The 21190-nt window shown below is 44.1% G+C and overlaps 1 protein-coding gene across 4 annotated transcripts in view; it reads right to left on the reverse strand.

Moving 5' to 3' along the window:
- Nucleotides 1-14781, reverse strand: part of IL17REL (interleukin 17 receptor E like) — a 65917-nt gene extending 51136 nt beyond the window's left edge. Inside the window, exon 1 of one of the 4 annotated variants that reach the window (XM_014573403.4) lies at nucleotides 13031-14781. Coding sequence is in view for 2 of the 4 variants with exons in the window: in XM_075927972.2 (XP_075784087.2) it covers nucleotides 13031-13132 (102 nt within the window). In the remaining 2 variants the exon portion in view is untranslated. The remainder of the gene's footprint in view (nucleotides 1-13030) is intronic. The other 3 variants (XM_075927972.2, XM_006122631.5, XM_025184421.3) reach the window with 3 other exon arrangements.
- Nucleotides 14782-21190: the final 6409 nt, after the last annotated feature.

Consider the following 21190-nt stretch of genomic DNA (forward strand, 5'->3'; position numbering starts at 1 on the left):
AGCCCAGAATGGAAAGCAAACTTTAATACTTGTCCTATAGTTGTATTAACCAAAAAACCTAAAACCTGTATTAAGACAAATTATTATTAAGTCTATTAAACAGTGGATGATTTCAGAGAAAAAAAACAGAGTACATTCAGGAAGTTAGAGATGGTGAAATGGATCAGTGCTCTAGGCATTTCACCAAGGAAAATCAGTTTGCTGGACTTACTCAACTCTGCTGGTGCTTATCCCAAAACCACACCTAATTTGGCAAAGCACAGTTGGCAATTGCTTGACACAAATACCAGGGATGCTGCATGTCAGGGCTGAGATGCACTGGCAAAGCTATACAAGGAAATTTGTACAGCACATGCATACGCTATTAATGGTTCAATATTATATGTCTTCTGCTCCCTTTAACAAGGAGAAGTATCACCTAACGTATATAGTCTTTGAACTATTGCTTACTACTACAATCCTTTCTTCTGGTAAATTGGATTTGTTTTCCCCCTGAAGTGCTTTTACATACTAAACACTATTCAGATTATTAAGAACAAGATTGCTACTTCCTTTTATGTTGCTGTGCAGGGAAATAGAAGGGTACATAACATGTGGCTTGCTAGATGCGTTGATCCAGAAGTAGGGTTACCCAATAGGCTGAGCAGGACTGCTACTCCACACTACGTGCAAATGGACAGCGAAGAGGTGAAGCCAGCGTGATGGGGGAAGTAATCTACATTCTGTGAAGACCTGTAGTAAATTACTTCCACCCAGCAACAATGAAGGGAGTGCAACTTTTTGAAGTACAGCTCCTTACCAGGGCTGTTCCTGGGTGTCATAGCAAAGAGTTGCCCCTTTCACAACATAAGAACTAAAATATCAGGGTACGTCTACACTGCACACTTATTTCAGAATAAGCTATTCCAGAAGAAATACACTGTAAGGCTGTGTCCAGACTCCATGCCTCCGTCGACGGAGGCATGTAGATTAGCCAGCTCGGAAGAGGGAAATGAAGCCGCGATTAAAATAATCGCGGCTTCATTTAAATTTAAATGGCTGCCCCGATCTGCCGATCAGCTGTTTGTCGGCAGATCGGGAGAGTCTGGACGCGATGCCCCGACAAAGAAGCCTTTCTTCATCGACACAGGTAAACCTGGTTTCACGAGGCTTACCTGTGTCGATGAAGAAAGGCTTCTTTGTCGGGGCATCGCGTCCAGACTCTCCCGATCTGCCGACAAACAGCTGATCGGCAGATCGGGGCAGCCATTTAAATTTAAATGAAGCCGCGATTATTTTAATCGCGGCTTCATTTCCCTCTTCCGAGCTGGCTAATCTACATGCCTCCGTCGACGGAGGCATGGAGTCTGGACACAGCCTAATAGCTTATTTCGAAATAGCACATCTACACTACAGGGAAGCCTTGAAATTAGCCCAAGGAAGGCTCCACTAATGTGGATGCACTACCTCAATTTACAGCCCCCGGAAGCACATGGGAGCATAGGCGTGCGCAGCACATTTCATTAGGGTGTGCACCCCAAGAATTTTCAAAAAATGCACTTTGACCCCATTAGCCATGCCCCTGACCCGTTAAGCATGCCCCGACCCCCATTGGCCACACCCCGACTCTCATTGGCCACACCTCTAGAGGTAACACTCTCACGACAAGATGGACACATGACCAGAAGTAAAAGGTGTCATGTGACCCCCCCCCCAAGGACTTTTCCCACCATACTCCTACCAATAGGAATTAGTTTGGCCCCCACCAAACCCTCCTTATGCAACTATCCTGCAGTTGCATTAACTCAATGTGTGTGACATTAACTCAGGGGCAGAGAGGCTGGGGGAAGTGTTCCCTCTAAGAGTTTCCTCCCATGAGCAGAATGAATTTTGTGTGGTGCACCAGTACTGAGTTCATGTGGCTTTTTTGGATGTGCCACTGTTATTAATAAATATCTTACAAACCGCTACCTTTTCCTTCTGCTGCCAAATCTCCCCTTGCTCCATCAGCTCCCCTCGTGCCTGCTGCCCCCAACCCTTCACCCTCCTCTGCTCTCCTGACTCAGCCCTTCTCACTGCCCTAGGCCTTCCTAAGACCTGCCCCCTCCACCAGCCCTTCTCTCTCCCCATGCCCACTCCTCCAGTAGCCCCACTCTGATCATGTGAGCTACCCCTCCTCATCCCATCTCCTAACACCTCCCTTTATACACCTGCTCTGCCTCTCTCCTCTGGTGCTGGTCCCTCCCCTGCAGGTGTTTTCCCTTCTGCTTCACCCCCAGAATCCCCTGTCACCTGCAACTTCCCTTCGCCCTGAACCCTCCTGGTGCTCCCCCTTCCCTCACTTCCTCACTTCCTCTTCCCCCTTTGCCCTCTTTTTCCCTGATGCCCACCCTCTCACCACTCTCTGCCCCCGTTCGCCTCATGCCCCTGTGCCTTCACATATCTTGCTCCATCCCCGCCTTCCTCATGCCCACCCCTTCTTTCAAGCATTCTCCCAGCACCTCCCCTTCCCTCTCAAACCCCCTATGCCCTTCCTCTCTCCTCTCCCTAACCCTGTCCCCCCTCCCACTGACACCTCCCCTCCTGCCCTTTTCCTCATTGTCTCCACTTGGCCCCCTGGCATTTGTCTCTCCTCCATTCTGTTCCTTGGTGCTTTCCTCTTTCTTCTCCTGACCTGCCCCCCCTCCCCTCAGCACAGGCCTCTTCCTCTCCCACCCCTGCCTATTTTCCCCCTCTCCCTTTCCCTTTCCCTTACCTTAGGCTAAGCCAGCTTCTGCCTTCCAGCTTGCCGGACAGGAGTCAGAGCCAGCCCAAGCTACAGGCCGGCTGGGCCCTAGCCTGGGGTGCCTCACTTTAAGGGGCACTACGTGGTGCTGCAGGGCCAGGCAGGGCCAAGGACGAAGCCCCGGGTGCAAAAGGGGCACTGCACGGTGCGGCCAGGCAGGGCCGGGTGGGGACACCCCCAGGCACAGAAGGGGTGCCACGCAGTGCTGCCAGGATGGGCGGGGCCAGGGCCAGGGCCACAGCCCCAGGGGCACCACACATTGCTGCCAGGCTGGGGCTGGGGCTGGGGCGGAGGCTGAGGACGGGGCAAGAGCTGGGGTTGGGGCTGCAGCCCCAGGGGCAGAAGGGGCACCACGCGTGCTGCCGTGCCGGGCGGGGCTCAGGGCGAAAAAATGGCTCGGGCTGACGTCTTTGGTCCGGCCCCAGCTGCTTCCGCTGTGGACGCGTGGTCTCTTTCCCCAAAGTGCCCCGTAGATGGCCACAGGGAAAGTGACGGGCTGCGGTACCCTGTCTCAAATCCCCCTCCTCCTCCAGCAGCTGCTAGCCAGCCCAAGACATTAGGGTGTGCCTGGGCATACTCGGCACACCCTGTGCGCATGCCTATGCAAGGGAGTAATTACTTTGAATGGCCCTGGGGAGGAGTTATTTCGAAATAGAAGCAGTGGAGCATCCACACTACAGCCATTTCAAAATAGCAATTTTGAAAGAGGCGTTGTTTTTCGTGTAATGAGGTTTACAGAAGTCGGAATAATCTGTCTCTTATTTTGAATTTATTTTGAAATAACAGAATTGCTGCGCAGACGCTCACATTGTTATTTCAGAATAACAGCCGTTATTCCGAAATCATGTTGATGTGTAGACGCACCCTCAGACTAGGCCTAAAGAGCAAGATTCTGCTTCTCTCTCTCATGTGGAATGGTAATTTATTCTGCACTTAATCCTACTGATTCTATTTGTGGCTGCACTTTAAATGTATTGGGAAGCTAATGTTTGTGCAGAACATGGCAGTCCACTTGTTAAGCAAATGTCCTGCTAAGAGCTTTTCATGCTCCAAATTGTCTGCCTCTGGGTTTCCAGGGAAAGTATGAATTCGATCTTGAAAGATGATCTACAGAGGCTATTTGAGCTAGACTCATCTCAGTGTGACAGGGTTTGTGCAGAATATTCTCCATCTTGGTCTCTTTTATTAGGAATGCACTTGATCCTAGATCCACCCTGTCCTGTGCTGGTTGACTTTCATGGCATGCAGCAAGGCACTCTCTCCAAGAAGGCTTAAAGAAGTAAATATCACTCAAGGGCAAGGGAAACTGGGGAATCATATTTGTTTCATGATTACTCGTTGATTATGCCTCACTGTTATTTAAAACATCCAGATAAATACTCACACACCAGGCAACTACTCAACATGCGAAAAGGAGACAGAATCAGGACCTAACTATCAAGGATGGGTGAATACCCTACTAATCAGTTTTAGCATATAGGTGGAGTTTATATCATACTTCACCTGGAAACCCAGAAACCCTACTCAATGGATGACATTGAGAAAGAGCTGTTGTGAAATAATAGGGCCAAAAGCTAAAGAGATACAAGTCATATGAGTTGGAATCTAAACCTACTAAATAATAACAAAGAAACTAACACAGATACTCTGATCACTACAAAATCTTTATATTCTATTTTTAGAAGCATAATGTTAACAAACGACCAACCAGGAAGAGGATTAAATGAAAACACAGGGCTACTTGTATAAAACAAGGAAGTAATGAATACACAGGAGCATATAATGCGAAATACTAAACAAAGGTTATAAAATGCACAGAAGAGTTTCAAAACAGACATTACAATGTTAAAATTGTTGAAAGTAATAAATTGAGTCTTGGACAATATGTAATTGTAACTGCAATAACAGGAGGGAGAACAGCAGATTAAGGAGGAGAAAAAGTTAGAAAAAAATCAAGGAAGTTTGTGTATTTAGGGATGAAAGGGGAAAACAAAACTGAAGCAAGTATGATTTAGTGAAATAAATTCTACTTCCTCAATGTTTTTCCAAGAGAAAACAATGAAAGTACAGAAAGTGCTGAGTAATATTGACCTTGTGATTCATTCTTTCAGGAAGATGGAAGGCAAGTAAGGGCAACTCCAAATAATCAGTTTTCCAGAACTAGATGTGGATTGTGCCCACAAAAGCTCCTGATTAACAATATATATATAATATATTGTTAGTCTCGAAGGTGCTACAGGACCCCTCGTTTTTTTAAATTACAGACTAACATGGCTACCCATCCTGACTTTTTACCACAGTGAATTCAAAGCAACTAGTCAGAAACATTTCCTTTAAGTTAAAAAATTGTAGATCACTTTCTGTGGATGAATTAAGCTCCAGATGATTAAGAGGACTGAGAGGATTTTTTTTGTTTTGTTTTTACTCAGGCACAGTTTGAGTGGGTGTATGTCTCTCACACAGTTCAAAGGGTGAGTATTATGGCCTATATACTGAAAGGTCAGAATACAGTCAACCGAATCCTCAAACCTGTTATGCCTGCCTTGAAATGCTCCAGCAGCATGAAGCAGATTTCAATATGGCTTGAATGACCCTGTTTCATAATTTCCCTCTAAGGATTTCCCCAGATGACCCATGAAATAAGTAATTTCCCTCAGAAATTACTAGAGAATATGGCCCAATGGATTCACAGCAGTGTAACTCCAAGGTCAAAACCATAATCCCTCAATGGTTAAATGGAATTTACCAACTTAGATCATTGTATCAGGGCAGTAATCAGTCTTAGCCACAGCATTTTAGTTTGTATCACTGAAGAGGATCAATAGCAAAAACATACACATTTTCCAACAAGACCATTTTTACAACAGAAAATGACACATATTTGTGTACACACAACACAAATCCATATTAATTAAAAGTAGGATTTCATCAAAACCTTGCTATTTTCAATTTTTTGACAAAAACTGAATAAAAAAATGCTGACAGAAAACAAAAAATGTTTCATGGGAAAATAATTTTTCATCTAGCTCTAATATTAAAAAATAATATCTTTCTCTCATCTGAGGTATAAAATTGTGTGTGAGTTCTTTTAACATGAACTGTTTGATGTGTGACTGCATATACTTTAAAGACAGATCCCTGGTCCTGCTTTGCCTGAACCCCAGTAGCATGGCATCCTACGAAGGCAAGTGACATTCACTGAACAGAGGGAGACAGCCCCCCTTTAACCTTCCTATTGTCATCAGGGATTGAATTTTGTCTTAATCTAAGGAGGACTAGCACCCTCAAAAGTTAAAACTCATATGAGTGCAACTTCACAAAATCTTGAAACTGGCCTGCACCAGACTCCACCAACACTTCAACCCACCTGCCCCACATCCTCAATTCATCCCCCACTTCAGTCTAACTCCTCATTAAGGTTGCCAACATTGTTATTTCAAAAATACTGGACAGCCTCAGATGTCCCCAGTCTTGTTTTGAGCCTTCGGGGGCAAGTTGCTTTTCCTCTCCTTTCTCTTAAAGGGTTTCTTTCCCCCCAGTCCTGTCTGATGAGCCTGGCAGTCACTGCAGGTCCTGTGCATGTTTCACACAGGTGCTAGGAGCCGGGTCAGAACCTCTGCCATGACGGAGGGACTGGATGAAATTTGAATGGCATCACACTCACACTCCGCAGCAGGTCACAGCGTCACTCAGTTTTTCCCCAGTTGCTTCTTTATTTGGCTTAGAAGGGTGGCCAGGCCAAATCTGAGTGATGTTGCAACCCCAGGTTTCAATATAGAACATTTCACCAGGTCAAATTCCAGGATAATAGGCATCCTATGTTTATTTAGCAAGGGACAAGCACTTTTTTATTTAAATAAGGAATGTCTCTTTACCAAGGGACTGTTGACTGAAATGGACTACAAATGTGAGAAAAAAAAAGATATTCAAACATTTAAGTGATGAAGGGGGCACCAAAGACACTCCCCGCCTGGGGCAGCATTTGGCCGAGGTCTGGTCCTAACTCTGCTCATACCCAGGCCAGGTGATGCAGGGGAGGAAATACTTCTCCATCTGGGGTTCTCTCTGGAAGGGAGGGGAAAATATAAGGCAAAACTATCCTGAGCTGCTGCTTTCTCTGTTCCTATTCACCCACCCCTCCTGTCAGAAGAGCAAGTGGCAGAGAGATTTTGTCAGATTCCAGAAGAGCTGAAATTCACTTAAGGATTGGAGCTTCATCTGTTATCACAAGAGGGGATGAAGAACCCTTTGAAATCCCACTACTCTTGAAAACATCATGAGAACTGGCAATGCTACATGCTGCCTGATGGAACACAACTTCCTGCCTTGCCAACTGACAATTAATTCTACCCAAATCCCGATGACCAACCCCACAACAATTAATGTGTATGCCCAGTCCCCAGTCCAACCACTGTCAGAAATAAATCCTGTCCCCAGCCCCACATTTGCCACTTGCACTCCTGTTTCTCCAGCAGCTGTTGAGACTCATCATCTCCAGGGTCTTCCCAGCTTCTGGGAACAGCTTGGGGAACAGCTCTTCTCCTTGCAGGCGAGGGAAGTGGCATGATAAAGGAATGGAGGAGGGAGAAGCCAGGAGCAGCTGACTTGTTTTTCACAAGAGGACCAAGAACAACTGAAACAACCCTTCGTTTCTGAGCTCTTTGTGCTCCTTCCTCTCTGCTTCCAACCGCTCCTGCAAATATGGTACCAGCTGGGTCCATTTTCCTCTCCCTCTTTCTGCCTGAACACCTCGCTCAATTCCTGGGATAGAGGGGAAAGCTGCCTCCTGCAGCAGCTTTGATTGACTGTTTTTCCACAGGAGACAGGGGAATGGGGACGACAACAAATCAGAGCTGCTTAGTAGTGCTGGAAATGTGTTGGTTAGAGCTTCTCGTGTTGTCATCACCAGGCTGGCTGCAGCAAAGGCCCAAATCCTGATATTCATTATGAAATTGTGAGAGTTGCTAGCAGCACCTATGGGAGAGGCAGGGACCTAGCTAGCCAAGCATCTAGCCAAAATGCAGAACTGGGCCTTCTATCTGCTCTCTGGTTTTCCTTACACTGTGGTTCCAAGGCCAGCCAATTCATTACATTGGACCCCCACTATCTGAAAGGAGCAGAGGCCCAGGTCAGCGCACAATGAGGCTAGAAGGATACTATTGATCTGTGTGGCTCAGTGATAGCAAAGACTACTTCACTAGACTATCTTGGACCCTGGAATGAGTAGATTTTATGACATGGCCAGAGAACCAAGTCACCTAAAGTCACTAAACTTCAAAATATTGAGCTACCAGACAGAAATGATGAATCATCACAGGAAAGGAAATGGAGGATACAAACACAAACCACTGAAGTAACATATCTATAGTACAGTGACCAATTTTAACTAAGCACCGTATATATGAACATTTGGCCAGTGAATACTTTAATACTTCTTAACACTTAATTAGCACTTTCCAGCTGTAGATCTCAAAGCAAGGTGGGTCAGCCATACTATTTTTCTTTTTACAAATGTGTACACTGAACCCCAGAGAGGCCAAGTGATTTGCCTACCACCACATAAGTTAATCAGTAGCAATTCTGAGAACTGAACCTGGGCCTCTAGACTCTCCGTTGGGTGTTTCATCTACTGGACCATGCTGTATTCCATCAGGTTTCACCGGAGAAAGTATTTTTAAGTGAAGCGATTCATCCAACTATCAGATTTTACATACAAAAAAGTATGCACTGAACAATCCCCATTGCTCCTTCCATGCTGCCATAATTCTCCCCACATGGAACCATCTACTCTACAGTTTTAAATGTCTATGATTAACTTTCAAATGTGTAGATTTTTGTTAAAGAACAACTGAACTCTCAGGGAATGAAATTCTTTATGTGTGTTACCCTCCCTTCTCATTTCCATTCCTTTTAATGGTTAGGGAGTGTAAAGATTTTAAAAATTTATTGATTATCTACTGTAGCAAACAAGGGAGTGATGCCAATTTATACCAGCTGAAGATCTGGCTCTATGATATCGGTATAGCAATGACTGGATTAGATGGGCTGACATACAGTGGTTATTAAAATGAACTTTGCATGGGGTTATCAGGCCATAGCAGTTTCATATAAATAAAGAACTCGCTCTGACTCATTAGCTATCACTTACGCTTTGTCATTGCAGGGAAATCCCAAAGTGGAATTTAAAGCTTCCTCCTTTATCCAGTCTCCCTGTGGACTTTGGACACTTCATTCTAACTTGAGTTGAGACAACACAAATGCGATTTCACAATTTTCAGTTGTTAGTGTCTTTTTAATGTGACATTACTAACTCTTACCAGCTGTGAAGCAGAATTGGGCAAAAGTCTAAGTTCCTTGTGTGCTGTTTGCAGGCATTGCCCATTGCAAGATTACTGAGGCAGCAACACAGTTACAATCACAGTCTGGGATTCCCCTATGACTTTCACGGTAGAAGCATATTAGATAACAATGTGAGCTATTATCATATATATGCAGGGGAAGGTCATTGTGTTTATCCTTTAAGTGCCAGAAAGTCATGTGAACTGAGAAGCCAAACTGTTTTCAACAAGGGCAGAGAGAGCATTCAAAATACACTACAAAAGCCTACTTGATCCTTTGTCCAGCACAAATTCCACAGCTGAACATTTTCATTATGTTTTTAAGAGTTCATATAACTATAAATACTCTGCACTCCAAACCTATGATGCCAGCAGTGTGCCAGGTTTACTGTGTCTCGGAGACAAGCACTGATGAGAATCATGGTCCCAACTCAGCCCCGAGAAAGTGGTTGTCCAATGGGAAGAAGGAGGATTGGAGTTATAATCTCCTGCTCTGCAGCTCTATCTATCAGCTAACATTTGAAAAATATACATTGTCCTTTTACATCTATAATTCTGGGATTCAGATGGCATACAGCATTTTTAATGTGACACTGTAATTATGAAACAAGGAAAATATCCAACAATCGGTCATGCCTTATATTTATTGTAACTTGATAACAATTAAACTGCAATAAAATCAAAATCCTAAACTGCCTTTACAGTATGTTTTCAGCATCACATACCTGAGAACACATAATGGCCATATCCCTTTTAATAAGTAAAAACAATACTTTGCTCTTTTGCCATATCTTCCACAAAATCTCAGAATAGCTTAGAAATATTTCAGAGACATAGATAGCCACAATGAAATCTAATCAATTATCAACACTTCGTTAAAAGCCATTTCAGGTCCTTGAATCCCCCAGCCAATTTTTGTGGTTTTGCAATTGCATTTTCTAATTTTTTAAAATGCTTTTCACGTCCCTGTTGCTTGTAAAAGATCCACATAAACATCACAAGGAGAAACTATCTATCTTGGGGAAACAGTGAAACTAATCATAAAAAGTGGTGCCAATTGCCTGGAGAGAGAAAAAAATATTTTTCTGTAATCTTAGTTATAATCATCTTGGAGAATTGGTTAGAATGCAACAAGATGAACATCAATAAGGATCTTAGAATAAAATTTGCTTTACAATATTTCATTAGTGTGTTGCTGAATATTATAAAATCACATCTCTCTAAAAAATTGAAACTTCCCTCCCCAGCTGCCGTAAGGCATAGGGGCATCAGTTTAATAGTACTGCATGGGGCCCCATAAATCCTAAGGATGGCCATGGGTGTACTTTATCCAGTTACGAGCACCACACTTTAGGAAATATGAAAGTAAATTGGAAAGACACCAGAGAGCAGAAAAAATTATAAAAGTTTTAGAAAACCTGAAAAGATTAAACAAACTGCAGGTTTAATATGGGGGTAGGGGGAGGAGACTGAAGTGAGATCTGTTAACAGTCTTCAGCAATGTTAAGGGCTCTTATTAAGAATCATGGTATCAACTATTCTTCATGTCCACTGAAGATAGGACACGAAGTAATAGGCTTAATCTGCAGCAGGGGAGATTTAGATTAGATGTGAGAAAACAGTTTCTCACTGTAAGGGTAGTTAAACTCTGGAAGAGGCAGAAAGGGATGTTGTGGACTCCCCATCTTTGGAGGTTTTTAAGAACAGGTTGGACAAACACCTGTCAGGGATTTTTTAGGTTTAATTGGTCCAGCCTCAAACCCAGGGCTGGACATAATGATTTCTAAAAGTTCCTTTCAGCCCTGCATTTCCATGATTCTGTGGATGCTACTTCTTCTAACAATAGCAGATTTTAAAAATGTTCAGACCAAAATGTGGATTTTAATTGATGGTGTCTGATTAAGGGTCTTATCCTGCAAACTGCTAGCCTCAAGAGCTAAGTCCTGCATGGATTTTTATTAAATTCCCTAGTTGTGGCATGATTAGAGACAGGGAGGGAGCTGTGCTGTACCTTGGGCCTTCTCACAGATTCAAGAGTGTACTCTATCCCCAGTAACTGTCCCATGTTAAGCCACTTTACTCAGGCTTCTGCACGAGGGAATCTGCTCTCATCTAAGGCAACACTAGTGCAAGTGTGTTGGGGGCAGAGAAAACAGTCAAATGAAAAGAGCAAAAAGATCTGGACTAGCAAGATGTTCAGGAAACTTTCCAACAACAGTGTGCTCAGGAAACGTTCCAACAACAGTGTGCATCATGCTGCAAAAACTACTTGGAGAATGTTGAAAATGCTACATGAGCTTTCCACTGCAGGGGAAAGTCTGGGCCAATTTGTGCTACTGGGATAACTATCTTTCCCAGAAAAAAAACATCTTTATGTTGAAATGAATGAAGGAATTCAGGATTCTAGGAAACACAGAAGAAAAATTACATGGAAAACATGTACTCAGTAATATTTTTAGCCATTGACAGTTATTTTACAATTGGTTCTGTTGTATATGAGTAAGCTATTTTTAGTGTGCATAATTAACAAAAGTATGCTGTATATTAAAAAAATTATCTTCTCCCTCAAAATTAGAAAAAATTGATAACATTTTTAAGATATAGCACTCTCCTTTACACTGAGGCAGGGTAAAAGTCTTAGAGTGCAAAATACCAATGTAGTTTACATTCACTTTATGGTATCTTTACCAGAGAAGTGTAAACAAGCCTTAATATAATGGAAAAATCAGGCCTTTCATATGATTTTTATTTTTATATGCGGTAAATATCAAAATTTCATGGAAAAAATGGACAAAATATAGCTAGGGTTTTTCTCTTTCCAGAAGAATAAAACACAATGGTAAAATAATATTTAAGCATAAAGACCATATATGATCTGCTTATGCCATTTTATTATTTTTCTCTTAACAAAATATTTCATCTTCCAAGCATTTCTATGATGCTCATCGCTGTAGAATCGATATATTCTACTGCATAATCAGCCTGTCAGAATTTAGAACAAACTACTGTGGCATGTATTTAGTATACATAAGCCTGTAATATCTGTACAGTTGATTCACCTTCAAGCAGCCTTTTAGTGTACATCTGAAACTTACTCCAGGGGCTTCACAATCCCATGACATTCTCTCACAGAACTCTACATATAGCCAAACTGTTGTTTCTTACTTACCATCAATTCCACTTCTCAATAGCAGCTAAATATTTAATGTCAAGATTGTCTTCTATTAAGAGAGCAAAGTTGTAGCATTCTTACTTTTGCATTTTTTAGTTTAAACTGTATTCAGTGATTTATCTTTATAAAACTATGATTAGTTTTCAGGAACCATTATAAATCAGAGCATCTCTATACTGCCCCCATATGGGAATATATGAAAACAGTACAAAATGCAGTTCCCTTAAAGAAATAACATAGCACATTCTCTTTTCTCTGCACACATGTAGCTCATTAAAATTAGGGGTTACATTTGCACCTCACAGCAAACACATTATTCTCCATTTCATTACAAGTCAATGGGATTTGTGCTTCTAAAGTATTTGGACACATTAAAATCGCACCACCCTCAGTTCTTGTAAAACTTGCATAGTTATAGTAAGAATTTAATCTCCAGAATAATGGCCACCAAAATACTTTATTTCTGACCATCAAATGCATAAGAGAAAAAATGCCACCCTGACAACTTTAATATAAAGTTTCTTTCTGATTTATTCTTGTATACTGTCATGTTTGTCATATTGTGTTCTTGTACTCATTCCAGAACTACAACAGTATAAAAGTAAAGTCTAATGAAGTTTTGAACATTTTAATGTTTGTTTTGATTCTATGAATACTCAAACCAAGCCATACAAATACAGATGTCATTTATAAATATTGTAGTGACATACAACTTTTACAATCATAAATAGCAGTTACAAACAAATTATAGTTTACCTGAGAACATTTGAGTCCACATTCTTCAATCCTGGGGATTATCTGGCAGTCAGAAGCCCCCAGAATTATTACAAGAAGAATCTGAGTATCAACTGATAGCATCTTAAATTGAAAAAAGAAACACACACACCCTTTGATTTATCCTTTAGAAATAAACCTTCTACTCTGAGAAGTCTTTCTCTCATGCCAAAACTTAAACACCCTGATATGAATTAGTCCCACCCACAGTACCTCTGAGCTAAGCTCCTCCTACAAGTCAACATTTCAAAGCTTTTTTTTTCCAATTAATGAAATATGCTGGTCTGTGAAGCAGGCTTGACTCACAATTATAAATGTATGTTCCTTAGTGAAAACTAGGGAAGTACAGTGTCATATCTGGATAATCACATCAAACACCTTCCTCCTGGATTCCAGTATCTTACATTTGAATGAGTCTTGGCAAACTTGTTCCTTGTAGAATGTGTGTGTAAGTAATAAGATACTCCTTAAAATTAAGAACTCACATCAGCTGACAGACAGAATGTGGGAAGATACCATGCAGGGTCACTGCTAATGCAATGCCATCCTTGACCTGCAACACTCTGGCTCTTCTATTCCTCAGTTTTCCATGAGCAGAGATTTCCAGTGTGTAGAAATCAGAGAAAACAGGTAGTTAGGCAATCCCTTCAATAGTCTGATTCCTCAAGTGATGTAGCACAATGGAGCAATAGCATCACAAGATTGATTCTTGCTTCCCTTCAGTAGGAGAGACAAGCCTTTTTTCCACATAGAAATGCGAGCTTTGAATTTATTTTAAGAACTATTTGACCCTTGTTAAAACCCCTTTGTTCTACCCTTTGTGATCAACATTTCAGGTTTTACACAAAATTAGGAAGTTCACCTCTTTTCCCAACTCTGAAAGCAGACCTTAGGTGACTCACAATGCCTAAATATTGTTTCAGTTTAACAAAGGGTGCAGGAACGCCTTTCTAGATACTGCCCTGCAGTGAGACTAACCTGCACCACTCTAGTGGGAGCTCGAGAAAGTCTTGTGCCAAAGATTGGAGTGGTGCCTCACTTTTGCTCCTCAGTGCACAGGGAGGACCCTCCACTATTACACCTGTAGATGGGGTACTGTGTTCACACCCTGGCACAGCTGGTTAGCTCCAGAGCAGCAGAATGCTGTCAGTCAAAGCACATTCATTGCACCTTAATGTTGGAGTTAGGCTTGCTGTGCTGGGGTGTCAGATCTGCCTGCAGCTGTCTCCCCCAGGACTTGAACTTCCTAGGGAATGCTGACAAAAGGCTGGCTTGGGAGACCATCTATTTAGGAAAGCACATCATGTCCCCCACCTCATGAGGCTGCTACATGCTGGACTGCTGCTTCATCATGGAGACCTTTTACCCATTCTCTATGATCTTCCTCTTGCCTGCCCAATGCTTCCTCTTCTTGCGTGGCTCTCGTTATTTATATTATCTCCCTTCCAAGACCTGGCACCCTTGGCTCTTTCTTTTGGTAACTTTCCACCTCTCTCCTTTTCCTCCACCTCTTCAGAAAAAGGAAGACACATTTTTCCCTTTGAATCAGTGGTTCTTACAGATAATCATTGTGATCAAAGCACAATCATTAAATATTAAGTCCCTTCTTGTTGTCCTCAATGTGACATGTGCCTGTTGTGAAGTGTGGATCTTATGAAGTATGTTGTGAAGTGGTAGATCTGCATACAGGTTTTTCACAATACAAACATCTTATCAAGCATTACATAATATCATTCAGAATTCCTAAGCTGTACAAAGCCCCCTACTTGTCACAGCCCTTGATAAACACAAATTAGGTTTTACATGTAATATACATGATGCTCTGATGGTATTGTATTGACAATGTGCATTTATTAGAAAATCCATGGGCAATGGATTATCCATTTATAAATGTTCTATGATTTTCATTACCAAGGGTACGTCTAGACTACAGGGTTTTGTCGACAGAAGTTTTGTCGACAGATACTGTCAACAAAGAGCGTCTAGACTACATTCAGTTCTGTCGACAAAGCAACTTGCTTTGTTGACAAAACCCTGTAGTCTAGACACAACCCTACATGCAATAACACCTTCTGTCGACAGAACTCTGTCAACAGAAGGCGTTATGCCTCGTAAAATGAGGTTTACCAGCATCGACAAAACTGCTGAGTTCTGTCGACGTTATGTCGACAGAACTCAGCGGTAGTGTAGACGCAGGTATAGTTTTGTCGACAAAAGTCCACTTTTGTTGACAAAACTCTGTAGTCTAGACACACCCTATGTGAGAAGAAACTGTCAGAGAGATCTCTTCCTGAACCAATCTTATGGGTATGAGCTTTCTTCCCTTTGTTTTGCTAACAGGCTTATACTTTTGCACTTACAAGTGTATTCATATTTCAAATTAGACAACAGCATGTCCATCAATAAAAACACTCTTGCAGAACTGACAATACACCAGAAATATTCTGGGTACAATGCAGAGCTTGCAGCCCATGTGCAGTGGGAGCTAGGGATGTAAATAGTGTAGCTGATTAACCGATTAACCAATAAACAAAAGCTTATAGGATAATGCTATAAACTACATGCATTTGCCTCTCCCCCTTGCAAGTAAATTTTTTAGCAGGTCTGGCCTGCAGCGTGGGTCAGTACTGGCTTGCATTGGATCCTGCTGCGGCTCTGCATTTCAATTATATTAGAAGCCAGGGGGCAGGCAGCCTAGCTCAGTTCCAGCTTGCACCACGTCCAGGAGCTCAGCCTCTCCTCTCCTCTCTCCCCCTTCCCCCTCCCCAGAAAGGGGCTGTATCAGAGGCAGCAGCACAATGACACGCAGCTGGTCCATGAGGAGAGCTGTTTTTTAAACTGGCCCCCCTCACAGACCAGCTCCCACCTAGCACCCCCTGCTGTTGCCTCTGCTAGAGAAGCAGCAGTGCGGCGTGGCAGAGGGCTCCTCAGGAGTGGGACCAGAGAGCACTGGCTTCTGGCCCCACCTCTAGGGACTATAGAATAGTTGAGTAACCAATAAGAATTTATGAGGTGAATCGACTATTCAATTAACTGATATTTAACATCCCTAATGGGATCTAAGGTGTTTTTCAGCCACCTTTGTGCTCTTCCAATCCCAGACTGTTTTGTGGGATGGAGACTCCCCAACAGGGTTCCCTCTAATCTGCGTGCTTGCATGGACACACAGAAAAAATTTCCAGCCTGCCCACCTCCTATGCAGAGCCATGAGCTATGTAGTAGGCAGCCGGAGGCTGCTCCAGCGGCTGGGGCCAGGGCCAGATCTGCCATGTGGGAGTCCAAGCAGGAGAGCAGCAGGGCAGGTACTGAGGCAGTGGGGCCAAGGACTGTGGGGGCACAGCACAGAAGCCGGTCAGGTGGGGGGCAAAGGCACCAGTCATCTGTGGTGGTGGAAGGTACCAGGTGCAGGTAAATTCCAAAGGGGGAGCCGAGGATGGGGTGCGGAGTCAGACACAGGTCTCTTGGCGATGGATGGGGGAGGACAGGTGAGATGTGGGGCTGTGCACAGGTCTCTGGACAGTGATGATTGGGCTGTGGGCTCTATGCCTAGGTACTGGCTGTTTGTGCTTTGGGGACAAATAGCATGGCCCTGGCATGTATACTGGTGGCATATGGGGGTCAGATTGCAAGGCTGGGCACAACTACAGAGTAGGCAGTTAGACAGGCCTACATAGGTACCAGTTGGCTGAGTGGGGCCCTGATGGGGGTACAAGCAGTGGGGTACGCACAGTGTGTGTTGTGGGCAGGGGCCAGCAAGCTGGATGGTTTTCGGGCGGGAGGGTGCATAACAATTTCATATATATATAAATACACACACACACATACATACATACATACATACACACAAAATGGTGGGTGCCACAGTGGCAAACATCCGAACAAGTGCACATGATGTCCTGGGAAGCTGTGATCATGAGATGGTAGATTTCAGGATCCTGACCAAAGGAAGAAAGAAGAGTAGCAAAATACACACCCTGTACTTCAGAAGAGCAGACTTTGACTCCTTCAGAGAACTGATGGGCAGGATCCCCTGGGATGCTAACATGAAGGAGAAAGGAGTCCAGGACAGCTGGCAGTATTTTAAAGAAGCCTTATTAAAGGCTGTCATGATCACAAGGGTTAGCCATCAGCCTAGTAACTAAGGGTATGTCTACACTACAGCGCTAATTCGAACTAACTTAGTTTGAATTAGTTAATTCGAACTAAGCTAATTCGAATTAGCGCAACTAGACTTAAAAACTAGTTCGAATTAGTGTTTTGCTAATTCAAACTAGCATGTCCACACAGAGTGGACCCTGAACAGAGGTTAAGGATGGCCGGAAGCAGTGCCGGCAGGGCATCAGATTAGGACTTAGAGCGTGGAGCTGCTGTCTCAGGCTAGCCGAGGGCTGTGCTTAAAGGGACCCGACCCCCACCCCGGACAGACAGTTCTCAGGGTTCCCCGCTTGAAAAGCAGTCCTGGCTTGGAGTGCCCTGAGTGCCTACACACGGAACATCACAGCACTCGGCCATCAGCCCGGCTGCACTTGCCACAGGTTGCCATCCGGGGGGAGGAGGCAATCGGGGGGCTGCAGGAGAACTTCCACCCCGAGAAGCCTGCAGAGCCAGCCCAGTCCTCCCCATCGGGGGCGCGTACCCCATTCCTCCCTCACCTCCTTCTACTTACCCTTCCCTAGCCCCCCTTCCTGATGTACAAAATAAAGAAAATGTGTGTTCAAAAATAGAATCTCTCTTTATTGAACAAAACTGGAGGAGACTGGGAAAAAGAGGTGGGAGAGGGGAAGAGAGAGGCTGGGAGAGAGGAGGGCAACTAAAATGATCAGGGGTTGGGAACGGGTCCCATATGAAGAGAGGCAAAAGAGACTGTGACTTTTCAGCTTAGAGAAGAGGAGACGGAGGGGGGATATGATAGAGGTCTATAAAAGCAACAGTGGTGTGGAGAGGGTGCATAAAGAAAAGTTCTCCATTAGTTCCCAAAATAGAAGGACTAGAGGACACCAAAGGAAAGGAATGGGTAGCAGGCTTCAAACTAGTAACAGAAAGTCCTTCTTCACAAAGCAAAGAGTCAACCTGTGGAACTCCTTGCTGCAGGAGGCTGTGAAGGCTAGAACTAGAACAGAGTTTAAAGAGAAGTTAGATCAAGTCATGGAGGTTGGGTCCATAGAGTGCTATTAACCAGGGGGTAGAAATGGTGTCCCTGCCCAAAGTTTGTGGAAGGCTGGAGATGGATGGCACGAGACAAATGGCTTGGTCACTGTCTTTGGTCCATCCCCTTCAGGGTACCTAGGGTTGGCTGCTGTTGGCAGACAGGCTACTGGACTAGATGGATCTTTGGTCTGACCTAGGACGGCCATTCTAAGCTCAGGGCTCAGGGTCGGGGGTCTCAGTGGACCACCTTGATTTTCATGCCAACCTGCTCCTGGGTGGCCAGGCTGGCAGCTCTCCTGCCCTAGACGGCCACTTTCCTGTGCCTAGTACGGAGTTCGTGGACAAGGTCCACGATGTCTGCACTAGACCAGGTGGGTGCCCGCCTCCTGCAGTCCTGGCCAGGCTCCCGAGAGCCACCAGCCTGGTCCCGGGAAGAGGCGGAGGGCTGGGGGGCATCGGGTGGCTGGCTCATGGCGTGCCAGGTGCAGGATCTGCTGGCTGGGTGCTGGCAGGCTTGCACCTGGCACGGGCACCGTAGCCAGCCCGTGCCCCTTTAAGGGCTCCGGGGCCGGGAGGGGGGCATACGAGTTTCCCTGGTGGTGTCCAGAGTGGCTACCAAGGAAAGCTGGGGAGGACTAGCCTCCCACTAGTTCGAATTAAGGGGCTACACAGCCCTTAATTCGAACTAGTAAGTTCGAACTAGGCTTAGTCCTCGTAAAATGAGGTTTACCTAGTTCGAACTAAGCGCTCCACTAGTTCGAACTAGCGGAGCGCTAGTGTAGCGCCTATCAAAATTAATTCGAACTAACGTCCGTTAGTTCGAATTAACTTTGTAGTGTAGACATACCCTAAGTTGTTAACCTTATCTAAGTCAGGTAGATTCAGCCAATAGGAATGTAGGTAGGAATTTCAAACTGGGACAAAGGAATTTTTGGTTTCTCCCTCCTTTGTCCTGGGCAGTTTCTCCTGGCCCAGGGTGGGTTTCTCCTCCATGAGTATATTACTATGTTACTTTTCCATCTAGTCATTATGTTTGCAACAGGAATATTGTACTGATAATAAAAGTTCTTTCTCTTTTCTTTTCTTAACCTGGCATTGGTTAATTTTTATGTCCTGGTTTGTACTTTAGGGGTGAGATTTCCCAAGTGATCTTTCCCCTGATTTTCTTATCAATACTTGGGTGGTGGCACCAGGATTTTATCCCCAAAATCTAGGTTATTAAGATTTTGGAGGGAAGTTTTATACCAAAGCCTGGTAGATAAGGTTTTTGGGGTACTTTTGTTGGCCCTCACTCCTCCATTTATTGTGCCAGGCTGGGGAAGGAGCCATGACAAAGGCACAGGAAGAAACAATCCTGATGCGCAGCAAGAAAAGTAACTATGGTAGGCGACCAGATTGGCTTACCAGGGACATCCATGGTGAGCTAAAACACAAAAAGGAAGCTTACAAGAAGTGGAAACCTGGACTGATGACTAGGGAGGAGTATAAATATATAGCTTGAGAATGCAGGAGAGTTATCAGAAAGGCAAAAGTGCAATTGGAATTGCAGTTGGCAAGGGATGTCAAGGGTAATAAGAAAGGTTTCTACAGGCACGCTAGCAATAAGAAGCTGATCAGAGAGAGTGTGGGGCCCTTACTGGATGAGGGAGGTAACCTAGTGACAGATGATGTGGGAAAAGCTGAAGTACTCAATGCTTTCTTTGCCTCTGTCTTCACAGACAAGGTCAGCTCCTACACAAATGCACTAGACAATGTAGTATGGGAAGGAGGTGGACAGCCCTTGGTGGGCAAAGAACAAGTTAGGAACTATTTAGAAAAGCTAAACATACACAAATTCATGGGCCCAGATTTAATGCATCCAACTCTACTGAGAGAGTTGGCAAATGTCATTGCGAAGCCTTTGGCCATTATCCTTGAAAACTCGTGGAGATTGGGAGAGATCACGGATGATTGGAAAAAGGCAAATGTAGTGCCCATCTTTTAAAAAGAGAAGAAGGACAATCCAGGGAACTATAGGGTGTGTCTAGACTACCTAGTTTTGTCGACAAAAGTGGACTTTTGTCGACAAAACTATACCAGCGTCTACACTACCGCTGAGTTCTGTCGACATAACGTCGACAGAACTCAGCAGTTTTGTCGACGCTGGTAAACCTCATTTTACGAGGCATAACACCTTCTGTTGACAGAACTCTGTCGACAGAAGGTGTTATTGCCTGTAACATTGCGTCCAGACTACGGAGTTCTGTCGACAAAGCAGCTTGCTTTGTCGACAGAACTCAATGTGTCTGGACGCTCTTTGTCGACGGAAGTTTTGTCGACAGTATCTGTCGACAAAACTTCCGTCGACAAAACGCGGTAGTCTAGACGTAAAGAACAAGTTAGGAACTATTTAGAAAAGCTAAACATACACAAATTCATGGGCCCAGATTTAATGCATCCAACTCTACTGAGAGAGTTGGCAAATGTCATTGCGAAGCCTTTGGCCATTATCCTTGAAAACTCGTGGAGATTGGGAGAGATCACGGATGATTGGAAAAAGGCAAATGTAGTGCCCATCTTTTAAAAAGAGAAGAAGGACAATCCAGGGAACTATAGGGTGTGTCTAGACTACCTAGTTTTGTCGACAAAAGTGGACTTTTGTCGACAAAACTATACCAGCATCTACACTACCGCTGAGTTCTGTCGACATAACGTCGACAGAACTCAGCAGTTTTGTCGACGCTGGTAAACCTCATTTTACGAGGCAATAACACAGAACTCTGTCGACAGAAGGTGTTATTGCCTGTAACATTGCGTCCAGACTACGGAGTTCTGTCGACAAAGCAGCTTGCTTTGTCAACAGAACTCAATGTGTCTGGACGCTCTTTGTCGACGGAAGTTTTGTCGACAGTATCTGTCGACAAAACTTCCGTCGACAAAACGCGGTAGTCTAGACGTACCCATAGACAGTCAGCCTTACCTCAGTCCCCAGAAAAATCATGGAGGGGATCCTCA

The sequence above is a fragment of the Pelodiscus sinensis genome, chromosome 1, assembly GCF_052426305.1.
Source record: "Pelodiscus sinensis isolate ZL-2025 chromosome 1, ASM5242630v1, whole genome shotgun sequence".
Taxonomy (NCBI): Eukaryota; Metazoa; Chordata; order Testudines; family Trionychidae; genus Pelodiscus; species Pelodiscus sinensis.